The sequence below is a fragment of the Arvicanthis niloticus genome, chromosome 7 (genome assembly GCF_011762505.2).
Source record: "Arvicanthis niloticus isolate mArvNil1 chromosome 7, mArvNil1.pat.X, whole genome shotgun sequence".
In the NCBI taxonomy this organism is placed as follows: Eukaryota; Metazoa; Chordata; class Mammalia; order Rodentia; family Muridae; genus Arvicanthis; species Arvicanthis niloticus.
In genome coordinates, this window is record NC_047664.1 from 37,361,330 (window position 1) to 37,378,878 (window position 17,549).

The 17,549-nt window shown below is 47.6% G+C and overlaps 1 protein-coding gene across 2 annotated transcripts; it reads right to left on the reverse strand.

Moving 5' to 3' along the window:
- Positions 1 to 458: 458 nt before the first annotated feature.
- Pik3ip1 (phosphoinositide-3-kinase interacting protein 1) lies at positions 459 to 12,556 on the reverse strand. 2 transcript variants are annotated; one of them, XM_034509183.2, is made up of 6 exons: positions 12,345 to 12,556; positions 11,338 to 11,454; positions 11,139 to 11,258; positions 9,928 to 10,131; positions 9,757 to 9,835; positions 459 to 2,056 (listed from the first exon to the last, which is right to left on the reverse strand). In XM_034509183.2, exons 1-6 carry the CDS (start codon positions 12,412 to 12,414, stop codon positions 1,852 to 1,854), a joined length of 795 nt encoding a protein of 264 aa, XP_034365074.1. In that variant the 5' UTR covers positions 12,415 to 12,556; the 3' UTR covers positions 459 to 1,851. The 2 variants fall into 2 exon arrangements, with proteins under 2 accessions (XP_034365074.1, XP_076794361.1); XM_076938246.1 differs by lacking the exon at positions 459 to 2,056 and adding an exon at positions 8,779 to 8,961.
- Positions 12,557 to 17,549: the final 4,993 nt, after the last annotated feature.

Here is a 17,549-nt window from a genome sequence, read left to right on the forward strand (position 1 = left end):
AACCCACCTACCTGTTTCTCCCTCGGTTGCTGTAGAACTGCCAACTGCCCCTTTGTCTCTAACCCTAACAAAGGCTGTTGGGAGGGTTCACCCTAAAATCTTGATGCTCTACCTTGGAAAGAAACTGAAGAGAAGACTTAAGGGATCAACTCCTTGTGGCTTCAACTTTAAGATATCCATGGTGACCTTGACATGTGGTTTCTAGCAGTTCAGCTCTTACTACCTCCCAATGACCAGAAAGTGACCGAAAAGGCAAAGGTATGGACAAGGTATTTGGGCAGCATTCCCAGCACCACAAAAACGTGCAAGGTAGCCGGGCGGTGGTGGCACACGCCTATAATCCCAGCACTTGGGAGGCAGAGGCAGGCGGATTTCTGAGTTTGAGGCCAGCCTGGTCTACAGAGTGACAGCCAGGACTACACAGAGAAACCCTGTCTTGAAAAACAAACAAAAAAAAGTGCAAGGTAAAACCATGTTTTTGTGTTTATACAAGTCAAATGCAGAGAATTTGCCATAGTTCATACACAGGTGTCAGAATGAGGTATATTAAACATACAGAGAAATACTTTCACAGGAAAGTAGGAAGTAGTACTGTTCTCTTTCCCACAGTCAACACCACCGTGGGAACCCTGAGATCCAGGCCCCCTCACAAATGGCTCTAGAGAGCAGCCTGGTGAAGCCTGCTCTCAGTGTCAGGAGTAGAAGGGCTCCTGGGTGGGGACACTGCCAAGGCCAGAAGGCTGGGCACTCTCGGTAGGACACTCAGAAGCTGCTTTGATCTTGAGCAAGACACTTTTTCCCCCTCTGGAAAACCCTCCAGGTCCTTCCCAGTGGTTCAGTGGTTGTTTTGTACCAGTTACAATCTTAACCCTATGGAAGGAACTGGCCTGGGGACCATAAGGCTGCCTACAAGCCAGGCTGGACTAGAAAGCAAGCCCACCAGGCCTTTGTTACCTAGCCTCTGGCATAATCTCTAGGCTCACCTTTCAGATGCAGGTCACCAGACCTTGAAGTGTATAACTCCCATGGGTTGGCTGGCTATTTTCTTACCAGCACAAAATGGAGAGGTTCCTCTATCCAGCCCCCAAAAGACAGTCTGGATATTCAGATCTACTGTGTGAGGCTGAAGGCAGAAGAGGGTCCTTCATCTAAGTGGAAGGTTTAGTGCAATTCTTCCCTTTCCTCACAAGACAGGAAGAGACCCTTGGGCCCAGCCCTAGCCCACAGTTGTCAAGGCACATTGCTACCAGCAAGCTGGGGCACACCCAGCAGTCCTCATTTAAAACCTACCTCCAGCCCAGAATTCTAGCTTTTGTACAAATTCATTTCTGGTTCTTAGAAGTCAGAAGGGACTTCCATCCCAAATATTTCATTCACTCGTGTGTGTGTGTGTGTGTGTGTGTGTGTGTGTGTTTGTTTTACTGCTTGACCTTAACTATGAATAACAGTATTCGCCACTCAAGTTCCTGGATGGCAAATGGAAAGGCAGAGCCTGAGTCCAGCTTCAGTATACAGCACAGAGGGGCTTTAGCGAACTCCATCTTTCCCTGGCCCAGGCAGTATGGAAGCCCTTATTTGCCACAGCACCACTGTGCTACTGTGCCAGTCTCTCCCCGCAGGCAAATCCTGCTCCAAGGGATAGAAAAGGAGCGTTGATAGAACCCTACCCAGCCTCCTCGCCCTCACCCATAATGCTATCTGCTGCTGCTTGTGTCATGAGGAGTCACATCCCCGCCAAAAGAAAAATGGGATAAGGTTTTAACCACAACACAAAATGTAGCTCCTCCCAACTGCAGGAGGGTGGCCTGTCCTGGTCCAGTGTCTCCATGGACACATGCCCACTGCAGGGGCTCAGGCCCCAGGGGTGCCAGCCTGGCCCGTGAGGAGGGTACTGCCCTCCTGCACATCAGCAGGAGTCTGGTTGCTGTGCACGATGATGGTCTTTTCATCCACGATCTCACAGGTGGGGTTGGTGAAGGCAGACAGGGGCAGGGTGATTCGCTGCATCTCCCTTTCACATGCTTTCTGTTCATGTTGCTCTTTCAAGTCCTTCCCCCTGTCAGGCAAAGAAAGCACCAGGTTATGTTTCTAGCACAGCTTTGCCCAGTGAGCCTTCCTGAAGCCTGAGCAGGTGCTCACCGGGTCAGAGGGATCACCTGACCAAGTCAAAACTAAACCAGCCCAGGACCAAGACGTTGGCTAGCCATCCTACCAGGCTGCCTTAGACTCAGCAGGGCAGTGTTGCCAGCTCTTGTCTCTGCTGGCTGCTGTATGGGACTCAGTGGGGATAATGTACAAGAAAGAAACAAAGTAAAACAGAGCTTTGTTTTCAGCCCAGGGGTCCCAGAGACCCAGAGAACTATCCCAGCTTCATCCTTCCCAATGCAAATGTCCAAAAAATGGACCAGACCATCCCACAACAAGACTTGCCTTCCTGGGCTGGTGAGATGGCTCAGCAAGTAAAGGTGCCAACCACCTAGCCTGACAACCTGAGTTCATTAGTGAGGTCACTAGTAACATCTCACAAGTTGCCCTCTGACCTCTACACCTACAGTAACAGGCATGTACCCTCTCCACCACAAAATACATTTTTGTTTGTTTTAAAAGACTGTCTTCTCATCCTAAAGTTCTGAAAAGTGGGAGCCCAGGCTGGAAATGAACCATTCCCAACCCATGCAGAGACAAATCAACCTCAAGGGCAAACAATGAAAATGGCTATCAAACCTCTCAAGTTTGTCAACGCCTTTGATTTCTCCTGATGCTCTGTGATCCATTTGGGACACAGTGCTGCTCTGCTTGTGTGGAATAATCACTCCATGCCCAATGTGTGTGCGTGAGAGAGAGAGAGAGAGAGAGAGAGAGAGAGAGAGAGAGAGAATGAGAGAGAGAGATATCTTACTTCAGTCTCTCTCTTCAGCCCTAAGATTTAGTTCTTATTTTAAAAAGAGGAGTTGGGGGTAGGGGGCTGGAGAGATGGCTCAGCAGTTGAGAGCACTGACTGAGTTCAATTCCCAGCAACCACATGGTGGCTCACAACCATCTGTAATGAGATCCGATGCTCTCTTCTGGTATGTCTGAAAACACCTACAGCATACTCATATAAATGAAATAAGCCCTTTTAAACTTTTTTTCAAAGTTAAAAAAAAAACAAAAACAAACAAACAAACAGCTCAGAGCATTTAAAGGATGCTCCAAGGATACAGGACAGACTCCAACAAGTTCACTAGGCTCTGGCTGCTCTGAAGAGAAGTTGTGACCCAGAGTCAGCCCCTAAGTCGTACAGGGATTCAAACCTAGGTCTTCTAACCTCACATGTGGGCCCTTCCCACTGGAGCCCTGCCCCCTGCACTACATCCAGTAGACTGCACACCAGAACTAGTACTGAACACAGGGCACATCCTTTGAAGCCAACAACTTGGGCTCTGCTCTCAGGTGACAGGAACAAAGTGAGGGATTAAAACCACAAAGGCCACAGGAGTAGTGGCTGAAGCAATGCAGTGCAGGCGGGAGTGATCTAGCAAAACCTCCACCACAAATCTCAATAAACCCAAGAGCCAGATGACTGCAGAAGTGGGAGAACAAGGAGGTTGGCACAGTTCCCCTCTCTGCTCATGCAGTCACTCAAGAACACTGGTGTTCATCAACTGTTGCAACAACAAGCTCCCAGGCCACGTGAAGGACTTCAGCCACCACTGCAACATGGTGCTGAAGAATGACAGAGATGTCGCCCCGGAGAGCAACAATAGCAAGAAGTCATCCAAGTCAGTCAACAAGGATCACTGCATCTCCAAGATGGCCCTGCCCATCATGGGGTATGGATCCCACTCATCCCCGGCAAATACAGTAGGAACCTCTTTCCCTCCAAGAGAACCTGCTCCCTGCCTTGCCAAGACCTGCCCAGTGCAACTGAAATAAAATGCTGTTTGTTTAAAACAAAGCACAGAGGCCTGGTTTAGATTGTATCCTGCATCCATCACATGATATACAATGATGAAAGTTAAAATAAATACTGGAGGACAGATACACAGAATCCTCAATTTTAGCCAGTTCCCTGTACTGTGTGTCCTAGCTCCAGCCTAGCCTATTTAACATTTGGCAAAACAGCTCTCTGTGCCTTGGTTTCTTCCCGTGAAGTTCTTCATACTGTAAGATAATTTTGAAGCTGCCTGCACAAACCAGTGTGAGTGTTGCATGACCTCCTAGGTTATGATGGCTTGCCCTGGAGCGGTCCTGACTGACTCACAAGGCAATGTCACCCTCATTTCCCTTCAAAGGCCTCTATTACCTAGCCAAGGAAAGAAGTGTTCCTCTTAGTGATACCTCCTCTCTGGGCCTTAATTTCACCATCTTAAAATAAGGAGTTGGGCTTGATAGTCGATAGAGCCCTGGACCTTCTGTGATTCCCCCATGTGACATATGATCTGATCCCCTAATTTCCATTGTAAGGTCACAGGAGACTGATAAACTCATCCCCCTGTGGTGCCTGGTGACTAGGGCAACCAAGTTTCTCAACATGCAAGCCCAGGCCTAGCCTATGCTTCCTGTTAGTGTCTTTACTGGACATCAACTCCCACCTGCTACACTACTCACGGAGAGAGGGTCTTCTGGAATAAGCATTCCCTCACTCTTACCCTCAGTCACCCATCAGTTGTAGTTGGCTGCCACACAGAAGGAAACACCTGTCTATATAATATAAAGTCATGTTCTTCAAGATGGCTCATGTAGGCAAAAACTTGGAAGGTCTGATTTTAATTTTAGTAAGGGATCCTCCTCTCCAAGCTAGAAGTGATTCACAAAAAAAAAAAAAAAATATATGCATTCAAGCCAGGTGGTGAGGCGAAGGCTTTAAATCCTAGTATTCAGAAGACAGGAACTGTGTTGAGTTTGAAGCCAGCCTGATCTAGAGTGAGTTCCAGAACAGCCAAGGCTACACATAAAAACCCTGTGTGGGAAGGGTTTTAACTTCTTTTACCAGAGGCTAAAATTCAAAATCTACAAGAAGGTTGGAGGAAGAAAGCAAACCAGGAACCCAACACTTCTATATTACCTACCAGGTACCAGGAGTGTGGCATCATCCAGGAAGAGGCAGCATTTAACTGACACTACACACGCCCTGCCCTCACTTCTCCCCATTTCCTACAGGCAGAGGCCTGGTTTTCCTCCACTCCCTCCCCAATGAAGCAAGTACCCTGCTGAGCAGCTGGTAAGGCAGGCTTCACCACACACAAGTCTATAGAGGTCAAATCAGTCTGTATTAGTGGAGGGCTGAAAGAGCAACCAAGGGTAAAGGAAGCAGCCGCTGTGACCAGTCTGGATCAGCCTCATCCATTTAGGAGCCTAAGAAGCATGCTTGGCCCTACATGCCTGCTGTGAGTCCTGCCTAGGAATCCTGGAGATGGAGTGGCCGAGCTGCCAGGCTGAAGTGACCATTAGGCAGCCCAGCACCCTCCCACTCCTGTGGGGGCAGGGGACAGTCTGGCTGTTGTCTGGCAGCCAAGACAGAACAAAGGCTTACTCACTGACTCAGCTTCTCTCCCAGGGGGTGGGACGGTGTTGCCTTACTGTTTTCTCTCCCTTTTTATCAGACTAAGAGCTCCCTGCAGAGCTAAGACAGCACTCAGCAGGGACAGGGAGCAGCCAATAGTGGCCTGGCTGAATCTCCTGGCCTAAATTACCAGGACAAAGGCCCAGACAGATTGAGTTCCCTTCCACTCCCACCTTCAGCTCTTTCCAGGAGGAAGCCTTGGTGCCAAGCCCACCTTTCCCAACTCTGGGAAGCTCCTTCCTTCAGCCAAGCACCGGGGCATTACAGAGTTCAAGACTTGCAGGATTGCTCTGGGACTCACATTCAAGCTGGGCTGGCCAGAGAGGCCAAACCAGAAGCCATGCTGTGCCACGCTGCTACTCTGGGCAAGTTTTCCAAGGAGGCTGCTGTACAGGGGCGCAGTGTATACCCAAGTGTATGCACACCGATTCTATCCTCACAAGACACCCATGAGCTATCTATTATAATCTCAGTCCTAAAAAGGCTGGGGAGGAGGGGAGAGGAGGAGTGAGAGAGAAGGGGGGAGAGAGGAGGAAGGGAGGTAGAGAGAGAGAGGAGGAAGGAAGAGGGAGGGAGGGAGAGAAAGAGAGGAGGGAGAGAGAAAGGGGCAGGAAAGGAAAGAATGAGGAAGGGAGGGGGAGAGAAAGGAAGGAGAAAGGGAGGGGAGAGGAAGGAAGGGAGAGGGAAGAAGAAAGAAGGAAAGAGGAAGGGAGGGAAGGAGGGACCAGTGTTAAGCAGAGCTAGGATTTAAACCAAGCAAGTGTCCTCTAAAGAGACACCACAGCTTACTCCCGACCTAATGAATAAACAGGCCCAGAAGTGGTAAATAATGTGCCTATGTGCCTCGTGTGGCATCAACAATTGGAGGAAATTCTGGAGTAAGATCTTGGGGTTGTTTGTTTTTAAATTTCTAAACGAAGTCATTCTTTGAGAAGTTTCTCTTTTCTACTGCTCTGGGTAGTTTAAATTTAAATGAGGCTACTGGGTTTTGTCAGGCATTCTGGAGATAACTGACAGTATTTAGACATATCTTCCTGTCCAGCCAGCCATGCTGGCTCATGCCTCATGCCTGTAATCACAGGACTCAGAAAGTCGAGGTATAAAGACCAAGAGTTCCCGGCCATGGCTAGAGAGACGGCTCAGCAGTTAAGAGCACTAGCTGCTCTTTTAGAGGACCCAGATTTGATTCCCAGCACCCACATGGCAGCTCACAACCCTCTGGGTATGCCCACAGTGCAGACATACATGCAAAGTAAAACACCCACACAAACAAAGTAATGCTTAAAGTGGCTGGAAAAATGGTTCAGTAGCCTAAGAACACTAGCTGCTCCTTCAGAGGAACCAGACTGGATCCCCAGCACACCAGTAACTCTGATTCCAGAGGGTCCAATACCCTTTCTGGCTTTAGAGGACATGGTGCATAGACATACATGCAGGCAAAACATACACATACATACATACTACATATATACATACACAGTTTCAGGCCAGCCTGGGTTAAAGAGTAAGAACCTATCTCAAAATAAAACAACAAACACTCACGAACACAAATACATATGGTCTATACTGGGTACCCAGTCTTATTTTAACTCTTCTAGGTCTCAGCTCCTCACTGGAAAGAGAGCTTCAAGGGAGGTGATGAGCTGGGATGAGCTGGGTAAAATCATCCGAGGAAGGCACGCAGCAGGGCCCGACTTACCAAGAAAGCATGAAGCCAGCGGTGGCCACTGTGATTAGTATCTAATCACTGTCCTACTGCTTACGTAAGTGTTTGTGCAGGGGAAACATTTAACAGACATGATACCTACCAAGCAGGGGTGGACTGAAATGATATTCAGCTCACAGCTCTTGCCCTGACATCTGTTCCCTGCGGGTGGGGGGAGACAGGCTCAGAGTTTGTTTCTAGCCCACATGCGGTTTCCTGTGGTACAGGTTGTTCTCAGAGTCTGTTTGCTAAGGAAAGGGGTGGTTCGGAGGTTAGTGACAGGGAGTCTGGTGACTTAGTGCCTTCCCCCTGGGTGTACCGGAAAGTTCACTCAAGATCACGTGGCAGCCCCATGACAGCCTAAAAGAGTAAAACTAAAAGAAAAAGACCTGGCTTCTGCACCTGGCACCAGCTGAGCTTGGAATTAAGGGTAGTTCAAGCATCTGAAGGTCTGGAAACTGTCGCAAGATTGGAAGGCAGCCAAATGCTGTCCAGAGGCTGAGGAGCATGGGAAAATCTCAGGGCTCAGCCCAGCTCGGTTTGGGTCAGTGGACTGTACTGGCACAGCAACTATACTGTTTTCTTCAGAGTTTCTAAATGAACAAGTAGGTGTCCCTGGACCTGCACATTAACGATGCTTCTGAGGACCACAACCTCAGTCTGGAGTCAGGATGCGCCCTCAGGTCAGTGGTGCCTGACTCAGAACCTCTCTGCTGTCAGAGAAACCCATAAATTAAAATCACCTGTTCATGCAAATGGTAGGGCTGGGATTTAAAGCAACCAGCACCAGTGTCCTTTTCAAAAACCAGCAGGGCTGCAGTCACCCCTAACTGCCCACCTGATAGATAAACAAGGCCCAGAAAAGTAGTCAAGTAATTACATTCTACAGACAAGCACACCGGCTACTGTTTACGGATCACTCACTGTGTGTGCCATGCACCCAAGAGAAGCAGTCACACACTTCTCCCCCACAGGAATGCTTTGGACTAGTAACAAGAAGTAACCTGCCCGGCCACACAGACGGTAGCTTGTTCCACCATATTCTGAACCTGTAAGCACAGGCAGAGCACCTGTTCTCTCTTGCCTCATATTTCCTCATCTGAGAACTGGAAAGAACGTCATTTATCGTATAAGCGTTATTGTGAGCGTAATCTCAGCCCTCAGAGGAGGAAGCAGGATTCAGACTTCAAGAAGCCAGGCTTTAATTCTAGCAACCAGGAGGCAGAGACAGGCATTTCTCTGAATGCAATGCCAGACTGGTCTGTCTAGAGAGATCCATGATAGCCAGAGTTACAGGGTGAGTGAGATCCTGTCTCCAACAGATCAAAACAACAAAACACCAACATCAAACAACAACAACAAAGAGTTCAAAACCATGTTTTCGCTATATAATGATTCCAAGGCCAGCCTGAACTACATGAGACCCTGTCTCAGACAGACAGTGAAGCTGGGGCACACTAAGTGGTAGCATAGCAACAGGTGAGAACACACCATTGCTGCAGTGATGCCTCACCTGCCCGTTTCCATCTGCGATGTGGCTGACTCAATACCTCTAAGAACGCCTTAGAAACGATGGCTGAGAGGCACTTCAACAGGTCTCAAAGACAGGACTTCCGATGCTGGACAACTCAGCCCACTGTACCACTTCCCTAACAGGAAGGCTTCTCCCAGTCAGAGAAATATCGCTGGTCCTTGGGGCTGGAACTCATACCTGGATTTTGTCCGAGAACACTCAGTGTTGTAACAATGGTTTTGATTCTTAGAACCCCGAGGCACTGATTATGACAGATTTGTCCCATGGGGCTGCAAGTTTGTCCTTGCTTCCCAAGCAGTCTCTTGTACTTTCATATCTGGTAAGGAATGGCAAATGGATTTTCTTCCGTAATCATCTCTTTTCTTCTCCTTACCTTAAAGGACACCCCACGGATGAAATGTAAGCCCCAACATGAGACCAGAGGCCAGAAACCTTTTCCAACAGCGGGATGTTTCCACACATGGTCTCACTCTGTGTTAAAAATGAAGGGAACTCACCTCCCGCTGCTGAGATTAAAGATCATTTCTTGCATTTTTATTTTATTTTAGTCTTTTTGAAACAAAGCCTCGGTTTTCAAACTTGTAAACCTCCTGCCTCAGTCTCCTGAGTTCTGGGATTACAGTGGGTATGAAGCAGGATACCTATCTTAGCAGCAGAATTTTAAAACTCAACAAAATGATGAGCATGATGACAAGGGCTCAGAAATCCCATTCCTCACGAGGCTGAGGCAGGAGGATTATGAATTGGAGACCACTCCTTCAAGGCCACTCAGCACTACAGATGGGGACCTTGTCTGGGGGAAATCAGCATCTAAGTACTTGCCCTGAGGGCCCAAGGTCACCAGGCAGTGACTAAAACCAAATCTCTACTCTTGAGCTGATTTTTTCTTCCTTCAATACCTTACTTCCTTTTGAAAGACTGCGAGAAGTTGTCAACCCTATTCCACGGCAGCCAAGAAGAGAAACTTCCTACCTCTTGTAAGTGTAGCCCAAGACGATGCCAACTCCAATAGCGATGATGATCACCATCATAGTAATGCCCAGCACATAGCCTGCAAAGGACAGGAGGCAAGGTCCCATTAGCCACACCCTGGACAATCAGCAAGTGACATCATCAGACGAATCCCAACGCACGCAGCCATACCCAGAGTTCCCAGGTCTTTTTTTTCCTTGGAGTTCATTCTGACACGCTGACTGATCCCGATCACTGGCTGCACCTCTGCTGCCTCACTCCTGGCTGGCAGGGCATTAGCAGGAGGGAACACCTGTGCCTCTTTGTCACCTGGTGCACCAGCCTTCTCTTCCAGCTCCGTTGTAGAGGATAGAGGTGGTGCTTGGGAAGTGGTCTCTGCAGGTGGGGTAAGAAACAGCTCTCATCAAGGACGTCCTAAGTGCATTCTACAGCCAAACCTGTCCTGGCCTTTGGGGATGTTACCAGAAGGGTCTGCCCTAAAGTGCTCCCCTAAACTGGTATCAAATCCTGCCCCAGGCTAGGAGTGGTGGTGAACACCTGAATTAAGGAACAGAGGCAGGGGCATCTCTGTGAATCCCCACCAGCCAAGCAAGCTGGGGCTGCAAAGTGAGATCCTATCACAAAAACAGAAAAAAAAGAAAAAACAAAACAACTTGACTGCCCCCACCCCCACCCCCCCCCCCCGTGGGGGAAATCAGGCCTGAAAGGGCTGCACCTTGGGTGAGAGGTGTTACAAGGCAAATGTGAGGAAAAGGTCTCAAAAAACAATAGCTTCTCTCCAGCCTCCCACTTGTTCAAGTCCTTGCTATCTTCCAACACCTAGCTGGGATTGCCGGAGGGTTTCTCCAGAGACGGCACAGGTCTTCACAGCAGGAGACAATCCACACCGAGTTCTTGCCAATCCTAGTGTTAAGTGTTTAACCTTCACCATCTCATTTAATCCTAGAGAACTGTCGTAGTTTTCTCAAGTCTGAAAGCTTTGAATTCAAATCAGAACACACCCATTGCCTTTGGCAGATGGTCAAACTTCTGGGTGGCTCAGATCCCTCACACAGCTTCTTCCCTGGGGCTGGGAGCATGGTGCCTGGCTCACAGCAGACGCTACATTGTAAAGACTGGTGGGGCGCTTTGCGGAACAAGCAAGCTGCCTCCCATCGTTGTTTACAAGTGCTCGCAGAGGATGAGCTCACTCCGACTGCCGCGTAGGCCAATGGGCTTTGGGCTCCGCGGCCTGGAGATAGCTCTGACCAATCGGGCGGCGCGGGGGTGGAACGGGGCGGGATGGGCGTCGAGCGGCCGCACGTGCGCGGCGGGTGGAACCGCTGCTACGCTGCTCGGCGCACGGGGCTGGCGTCCCCTTCCCGGGGTCCCAGGGCGGGTACCTGGGCAACGCACGTCCTCGCAGGGCCGCTTTTCAGGGCCGCCGGTCTCGCTGCTGATGTAGCACCAGGGCCCGCGCGGGTCCTGGTCCGGGTTCCGGCAGTAGTTGTGGTTGCCGGGGCCTGAGGTGGGGGAGAAAAGCCGTCAAGGGCCGCGGCCACCGCCCACCAACCCCGCCCGCCTCCCCGGCGGGACACTCACTGGGCTCGGCGAGCGACTCGCCGCTGCCTTGCGCGGCCAACCAGTTAAGGCAGCGGAGACCCGGCGCGGGCGAGGGCTGGTCCTCCCGGTACAGGTGGCCGTTGTCCCAGAAGCAGCCTGTGAGGGAGAGGAACCCGCCCGGGCCCCTGAGTGCGGCTCTCTGGCCCCGCGGGAGAAAGCCCTATATACCTCAGAGTGAAAGTGGAGAGCTCGTGTCATGCCCCTAGCGGCGTTTGGTCCACAGACAACAACTCTCAGACTTAGCCTGCTTTCTTGCTTGCTTTTCTTTCTTTCTTTTCTTTTCTTTCTTTCTTTATCGCTGCACAAATGCAAAGGGTTGTTACTCTAGGACTTGGGACCACTTTGAAGGTCCAGGAAGCCTGGCTAAGGTCTTTCTGTGGAGATGGTGAGTTTGGTTCTGGGCAGTCAGACATGGAAGTCATCCCAGTGTTGAGAAGTCAGTGTTACATAAACTGATGTTCCCTTCTTCACGAATACAGCCACCTTCTGCTAGTTTAACAGACACCATGAGCGTCCAAGAGAATTCCACAAAAGCCTTTGATTAAGTGAAGCAAAAGGTTCAATAGAGACTCCAGCTGAGGGACTCTGCCTCATCTCTTCAGCTCCCACTCCCCTCAGCAGAGAGCCACAGGAGGAGGCTGGAGAGGGGAGGTTTGTGCGCCTGCCACACTAAGCAAACGGGACTTTAAAAGGGTAGGACTCCGGGGAATAGAAGAGATGAATTCCCAAGCTCCATCCACTCGTGTAAAAGGAAAGGGAAAGAGAAAGTGACTACTTGTCTTTGTTCTTAATGGCAAAGATGGAGCTGTAAGCCTCTGGCCAGGAAGGAGAGAGAGGAAAGAATGCTTTCGTAGGATAACAAGAAAATCAGCCAAAACCTTCCTTCCCTGTCAGTCTGGCCACATTTGGGAAATCTGGGGGCTTTGCCCGTTCTGCTTCATTAAGTTGCTACAGAAAGGAAAAAAAAAAAAAAAATGTAATCTCACCTCCAGATCCATAGGCTCCTGCCAGAAGCATGTTGCTGAGAAGAAATGTGTGCACCCAAGCCAACAGCATCCTTGCCTCTTCCTGCTTGCAGGTGACTGAACAGCCAGTGTCCAAATGGGGTCTCCTTGGCAGCAGTTTTGTCTCCTAGTTCCCAGCCTTGCAGTCAGACCGGCCCTTGTTATGCTCTTCTGGTAAACAGCCTCTCTTTAGAACTGGGAGCTTCCCAGCTAGCTTGCTGCAGCCGAGGTGTTTTTCAGCTGAAAGGCGCCCCCTGGGTCCTAAGCCGCCTAGACTGTACCAGATCACTAACCCTGAGCCAAGAGAGGAACTCAGCCAAGCCAAGTGGCAGAGAGGTTTTGCTTAGCCGCAGATCCGTGTGAGACCTGCACGACTGCATCCCCAGGGCTTTTCTTCCTTTTCCATCAGTGTGAGTAGAGTCACTGTGTCTAAAGGCATCGTGGAGTGGGGTGGATTGGGAGCCCCTAAAGCACTGCACAGTTGTAAGAGAGGATGCTGATTGCAGAAGCAGGAAGAGTTTAAGACCACATAGGTGGCACAGATAAGAATTATCTGTCTGGAAGCAATATATTTAAAGTGTACTTTGCCAGGGCCAGTTCAGTCACATTCCTTTACTAACATTTGAGGTTTGGGGTATCCATATATAGTTGAGATACAGAAAGGGTATCTTTAGTTGGAAATACATGCTACACAAACATTGGTTTCTCTTAGCTATGTTGTAAAGTCCACCCTTTCTACCAGCCCAAAAATAAAATGTCTTCCTTCCAACTCCCCTCCACCAGTATATAGGAAATGCAGTTGCAGTAATTTGTATCTACTGTTAAACCACATCCACATAACTTGGGACTTTTGGAGTTAAGAAAAGGGCTCTCTTTCTATTTGGCTGCCAGTTGAAGCTCCCAAGCAGCCTCAGTAAACTGAGAGATAGAACAGAGTGGTTTGCCAAGACTACCTTGTGACTGGGGCAAATCCAAGAATAGAAACTCTGTTTTGATCTTGCTACAATGTAGGGAGGGAAAATAACATTACTAAGTAAGTTTTATAGACTTTATCATAGTGGAAAGCTAATGTGAGTCTGAGAAGTGACTGAACCCTGATGTGTCTTTTAAAAGGAAAGGTTTATTTTTGTTTGTGTGTTTATCTGTGTCTGTACTCAGGCCACAGGAGACCTTTGGGGCCTCTAGAACTGGGGTTATAGGCAGTTGTTGCCATGGGAGGGGGCTGATGTGGGCAACGGGAACTCGGGTCAGCTCTTCTGGAAGAGCAAGTCCTCCTACTCTGAAACATCTCTTCAGCCCACCTGACATGCTTTTTAAAAACATGTTTGGACTGGAGAGATGGCTGAGTGGTTAAGAGCACTTGTTGCTCCTGCAGAGGACCTGGGTTCAATTCCCAACACCTAGCTTAAGGCTATCTGTATCCAGGATATGCAGCTCCCTCTTCTGACACTCAATAGTGCACATACACACATGTTGTCAAAACACACATAAATAAACACCGAGAGAGAGAGAGAGAGAGAGAGAGAGAGAGAGAGAGAATATAGGATAGTATCATGTGGTATGTGGTGTGTGTCCATGTGTATAGATAAGGAAGTCAGAACATGATGCCCAGTGTCTTACTGCCTTGAAACAGGGTTTCTTACTGCACCAGAAGTGTGACCTTTAGCTAAGCTGGCTGGCCAGTGATCCCCCTGGCTATACTCTCCAGTTCTAGGGATCCTCCTGTCTATGCTCTCCAGGGCTGGGTTATAGGTACACATAACTATGTCTGGCTTTTAGTGTGTATGCTGAGGATTTGAGCTTAGATCTCACAGGTTTAGAACCATGTCCTTTTACAACACCTCAGTTGATGATAGTCTGTTTGCCTAACCTGCCAGAAGCCTTATGCTGATTCCTAAGGCAACAACATACTGAGTAGGGAAGTACAAGTTTGTGATCCCAGCTCTGGAAGTGGAGGCAGAAGGATCAGAGTTCAAGGTCATCCTTGGGTATGTACTGAGGAAGTTTGAAGCCAGCATGGGCTATGAGACTCTGTTTAAAATTTTTTTTAAAGTTTGATAAAACATTTTTGTTAATTTTACAAATATTTATTTTTTTGAAAACCTACCGCACATTAGCTGGTATTTTTAGATCCTGGGACTTAGATGTGTGAACAAAATATTTGAATTTGTACTTTGATGTAGCTTAGGTTCTAGTGGGGAGAGACAGATGATATTTAAAGCATCGGCATTATCACAGAAAAGAAAGTGATAAAGGCAAAAGGCAGACAAATGGAGTGTGTTTAACTAGATAAGGAATGTATACAAGCTGGGTACACGCCTGTCTTAGCGTGGTGAGGCAGGGGTGCTGTTCACCACACTAGGTGGTGGCATGAGTCTGAGAGAGTGAGGTAGACCAAAGTCACATGCAGTAGCCAGCTTCACTCAGAGCACCAGGAAATTCATACTCTGAGGGTTAAGAAGAATCACATGAGTAAGGTGTTCAATCACAAGGAAAAGCCACAAGTTACAAAAAAAAACCCATGTATTTCTATAGAGGCACATGAATAACAACAGCTGAAGTAAATTCACTTCTATTTGCTGCACTTGGGAGGAACACAGAAACACATTCCAAGAACAGTTCTGTGTTTTGAAGAAACTGGGGTCTCAAGACTCTTGTTTTCTTGGAGTTTTCTCACAAGTACTCAGAATTCTCACACAATTCCATTCTTGGACTCTGGTCTGATAGAGGATCATGAATTTTTGACACTAACCTGGGCTACACATCAAGTTCAAGGCTAATCTGAGGAATTTAGTGAATAACAACTTGTTTCAAAATAAAAGTAAAGAATAATGCATGGGTATGTGGTGCCACAGAAACCGGAGACATTTGACAACATGCTTGGCAAAAGTGAGCTTTTTAATTTCAGAGCAGCAAAGGTTCTTTGAGGTTGATTCCCACAGCACCTAATCTAATGTTCCTCCTGTGACTCAGAATGGGTGCTTCTGCTGGACTATTTTTCTCCTGAAATCCTTATAGAGATAGGCTGTTACAGCTAGTCAGCACTTAAGTCGTTGGCAGAGTATCTACCACACCCACGTATAGATAGATGCCAGTAAGTTGTCATCAGTAACCCCAGAGAGCTGACACCATCTTGTGGCTCCATGAGCACCCACACTCACACACTCCTTAGCCATAAGCATACAATAATCAAAAAATGAATATTAACTAAACAACAGCATGGGGCTAGGCATGTCGCTCAGCGACGGAATGGGTGCCTAGCATGCACAGGACCAAAAACCCAAAACTATACATCAAGCATATGTGAAGTGGAAGTCCATACTTTTAAAGAGATAGCCTTTCGATTTGTATATTTTGACTAAAATATTATTTCCTTTTTTTTTTTGTTTTTGTTTTTGGTTTTTTTGTTTGTTTTGTTTTTCGAGACAGGGTTTCTCTGTGTAGTTCTGGCTGTCCTGGAACTCACTCTGTAGACCAGGCTGGCCTCGAACTCAGAAATCCGCCTGCCTCTGCCTCCCAAGTGCTGGGAATTAAAGGCATGCGCCACCACCGCCTGGCCTAAAATATTATTTCTTTAGCAAGATTCATAAATTATTGCCTTTTTGTTTGTTTTGTTTTGGCAGTAATATTTTTGAAGGAATTGGAAATCTAGAATAACAGTCCATAAAATATATCCATACTACAATGCCACATGAAGGAAAGGTCAAATGTACATGATCAGAAAACGACCAAAACATTATTAATGGGGACAGGCAAATCTGTGAACTAAGGTTTCCTTAAGCTGGGTATCAAGCCTATTAGAACGTGCATTTAAAGGACTGAGAATCCCTTTAGGTCTGCTTATTTTCATATAGACAGAGTCTCAGGCTACCCTTGAATTCCTGATCCTTTTGTTTCCACCTTCCAAGTACTGGGTCACAGGCATATGCCACCACACACACCTACAACTACAAATCTGTTATTGGTGGGTAGGTGGAGGGACTAAATCATGCTGATAAATTAGTTACAGGGGAGAAGAAAATATGAAAAAAGTTAAATAAAATAAAATAAAAAATTGTAGCTTTTCATGTTTTCTAGGTAGTGCTCTTAAGACATAGCACTGAATACAATATTGCAAAGGTTTTGGGTGTTTGGTTTTTGAGATAGGGTCTCTCGACATAGCCATGGCTGTCTTGGAGCTCACTATGTAGACAAGGCTGGTCTTCTACTGAGAGATCTGCCTGTTCTGCCTCCTGAGTGGTGGTATCAAAGGTGTGTGCCACCCACCACACCTGGTGATGGCAGATTTTGAAAAAGAAAAATGAAGACCACCACCACAGGTTATGGAGTGGCCAGAACTCTGGTCCTCTAGAATGGCAGCAAGCTCTCTTAATCCCTGAGCCATCTCTTCAGCCTTCCCTCCTTACCCCACCCGGCTGCCAAATCATCAGTTAATGTGTAAAATGAAGGAGAAAGAATACTGCGTGAGGAAAAGGAGTTTTAGAAACCTTTGAAGAACAGACTCTTAATTTAAAGGGAAAGCAATAAAACAACCAAGAAAACTTGTAGATGACAGGTCACTTTCCAAAACAACATTCCAGAAACTCTGGAATTGAGCAAGCACAGAGCTTGGGATCATTATACCACTGCTTTTGAGGAGTAAAGGGAAGAGCATGCTTCCAAATAAAAGTGAGCTTTGGTTTTGAGGCCAGATGTGTAACATAGCTTCACATAACATCGTGGCACACATCTTTAAGCCCATCACTCAGAAGCAAGTGAAGGCGAATCTCTGAGTTCGAGGCCACCCTGGTCTATATAGTGAGTTCCAGGACAGCCAGAGCTACACCATGAAACTCTGCCTGAAAACAGAAAGGAAGGGGAAAAGGACAAGGAGGAGAAGGAGGAGCAGGAGGAGGAGGAGGAAGAAGAAGAAACCACATAGCTTTCCCATTGAGGAGAACATACATTTTGGGAGAAAGCCAGAGACTAAAAATTTAGCTGCTCAACTTACTTGAGATAGTTGGTTAGTACAAATCACCAATATTTAGATTTTTACTATTATTTTAAGTTATGTATACATGTGTATTGGAGGGAAAGGTTTGCACTGAAGACCCCCAAACTCGGGAGACCCTTCCTCAAGTCTCAGGAAATCACAACCACCCAAAAATCAAGAGAAACCATACCTGGATGCAATTAGCAGAGGTTTAT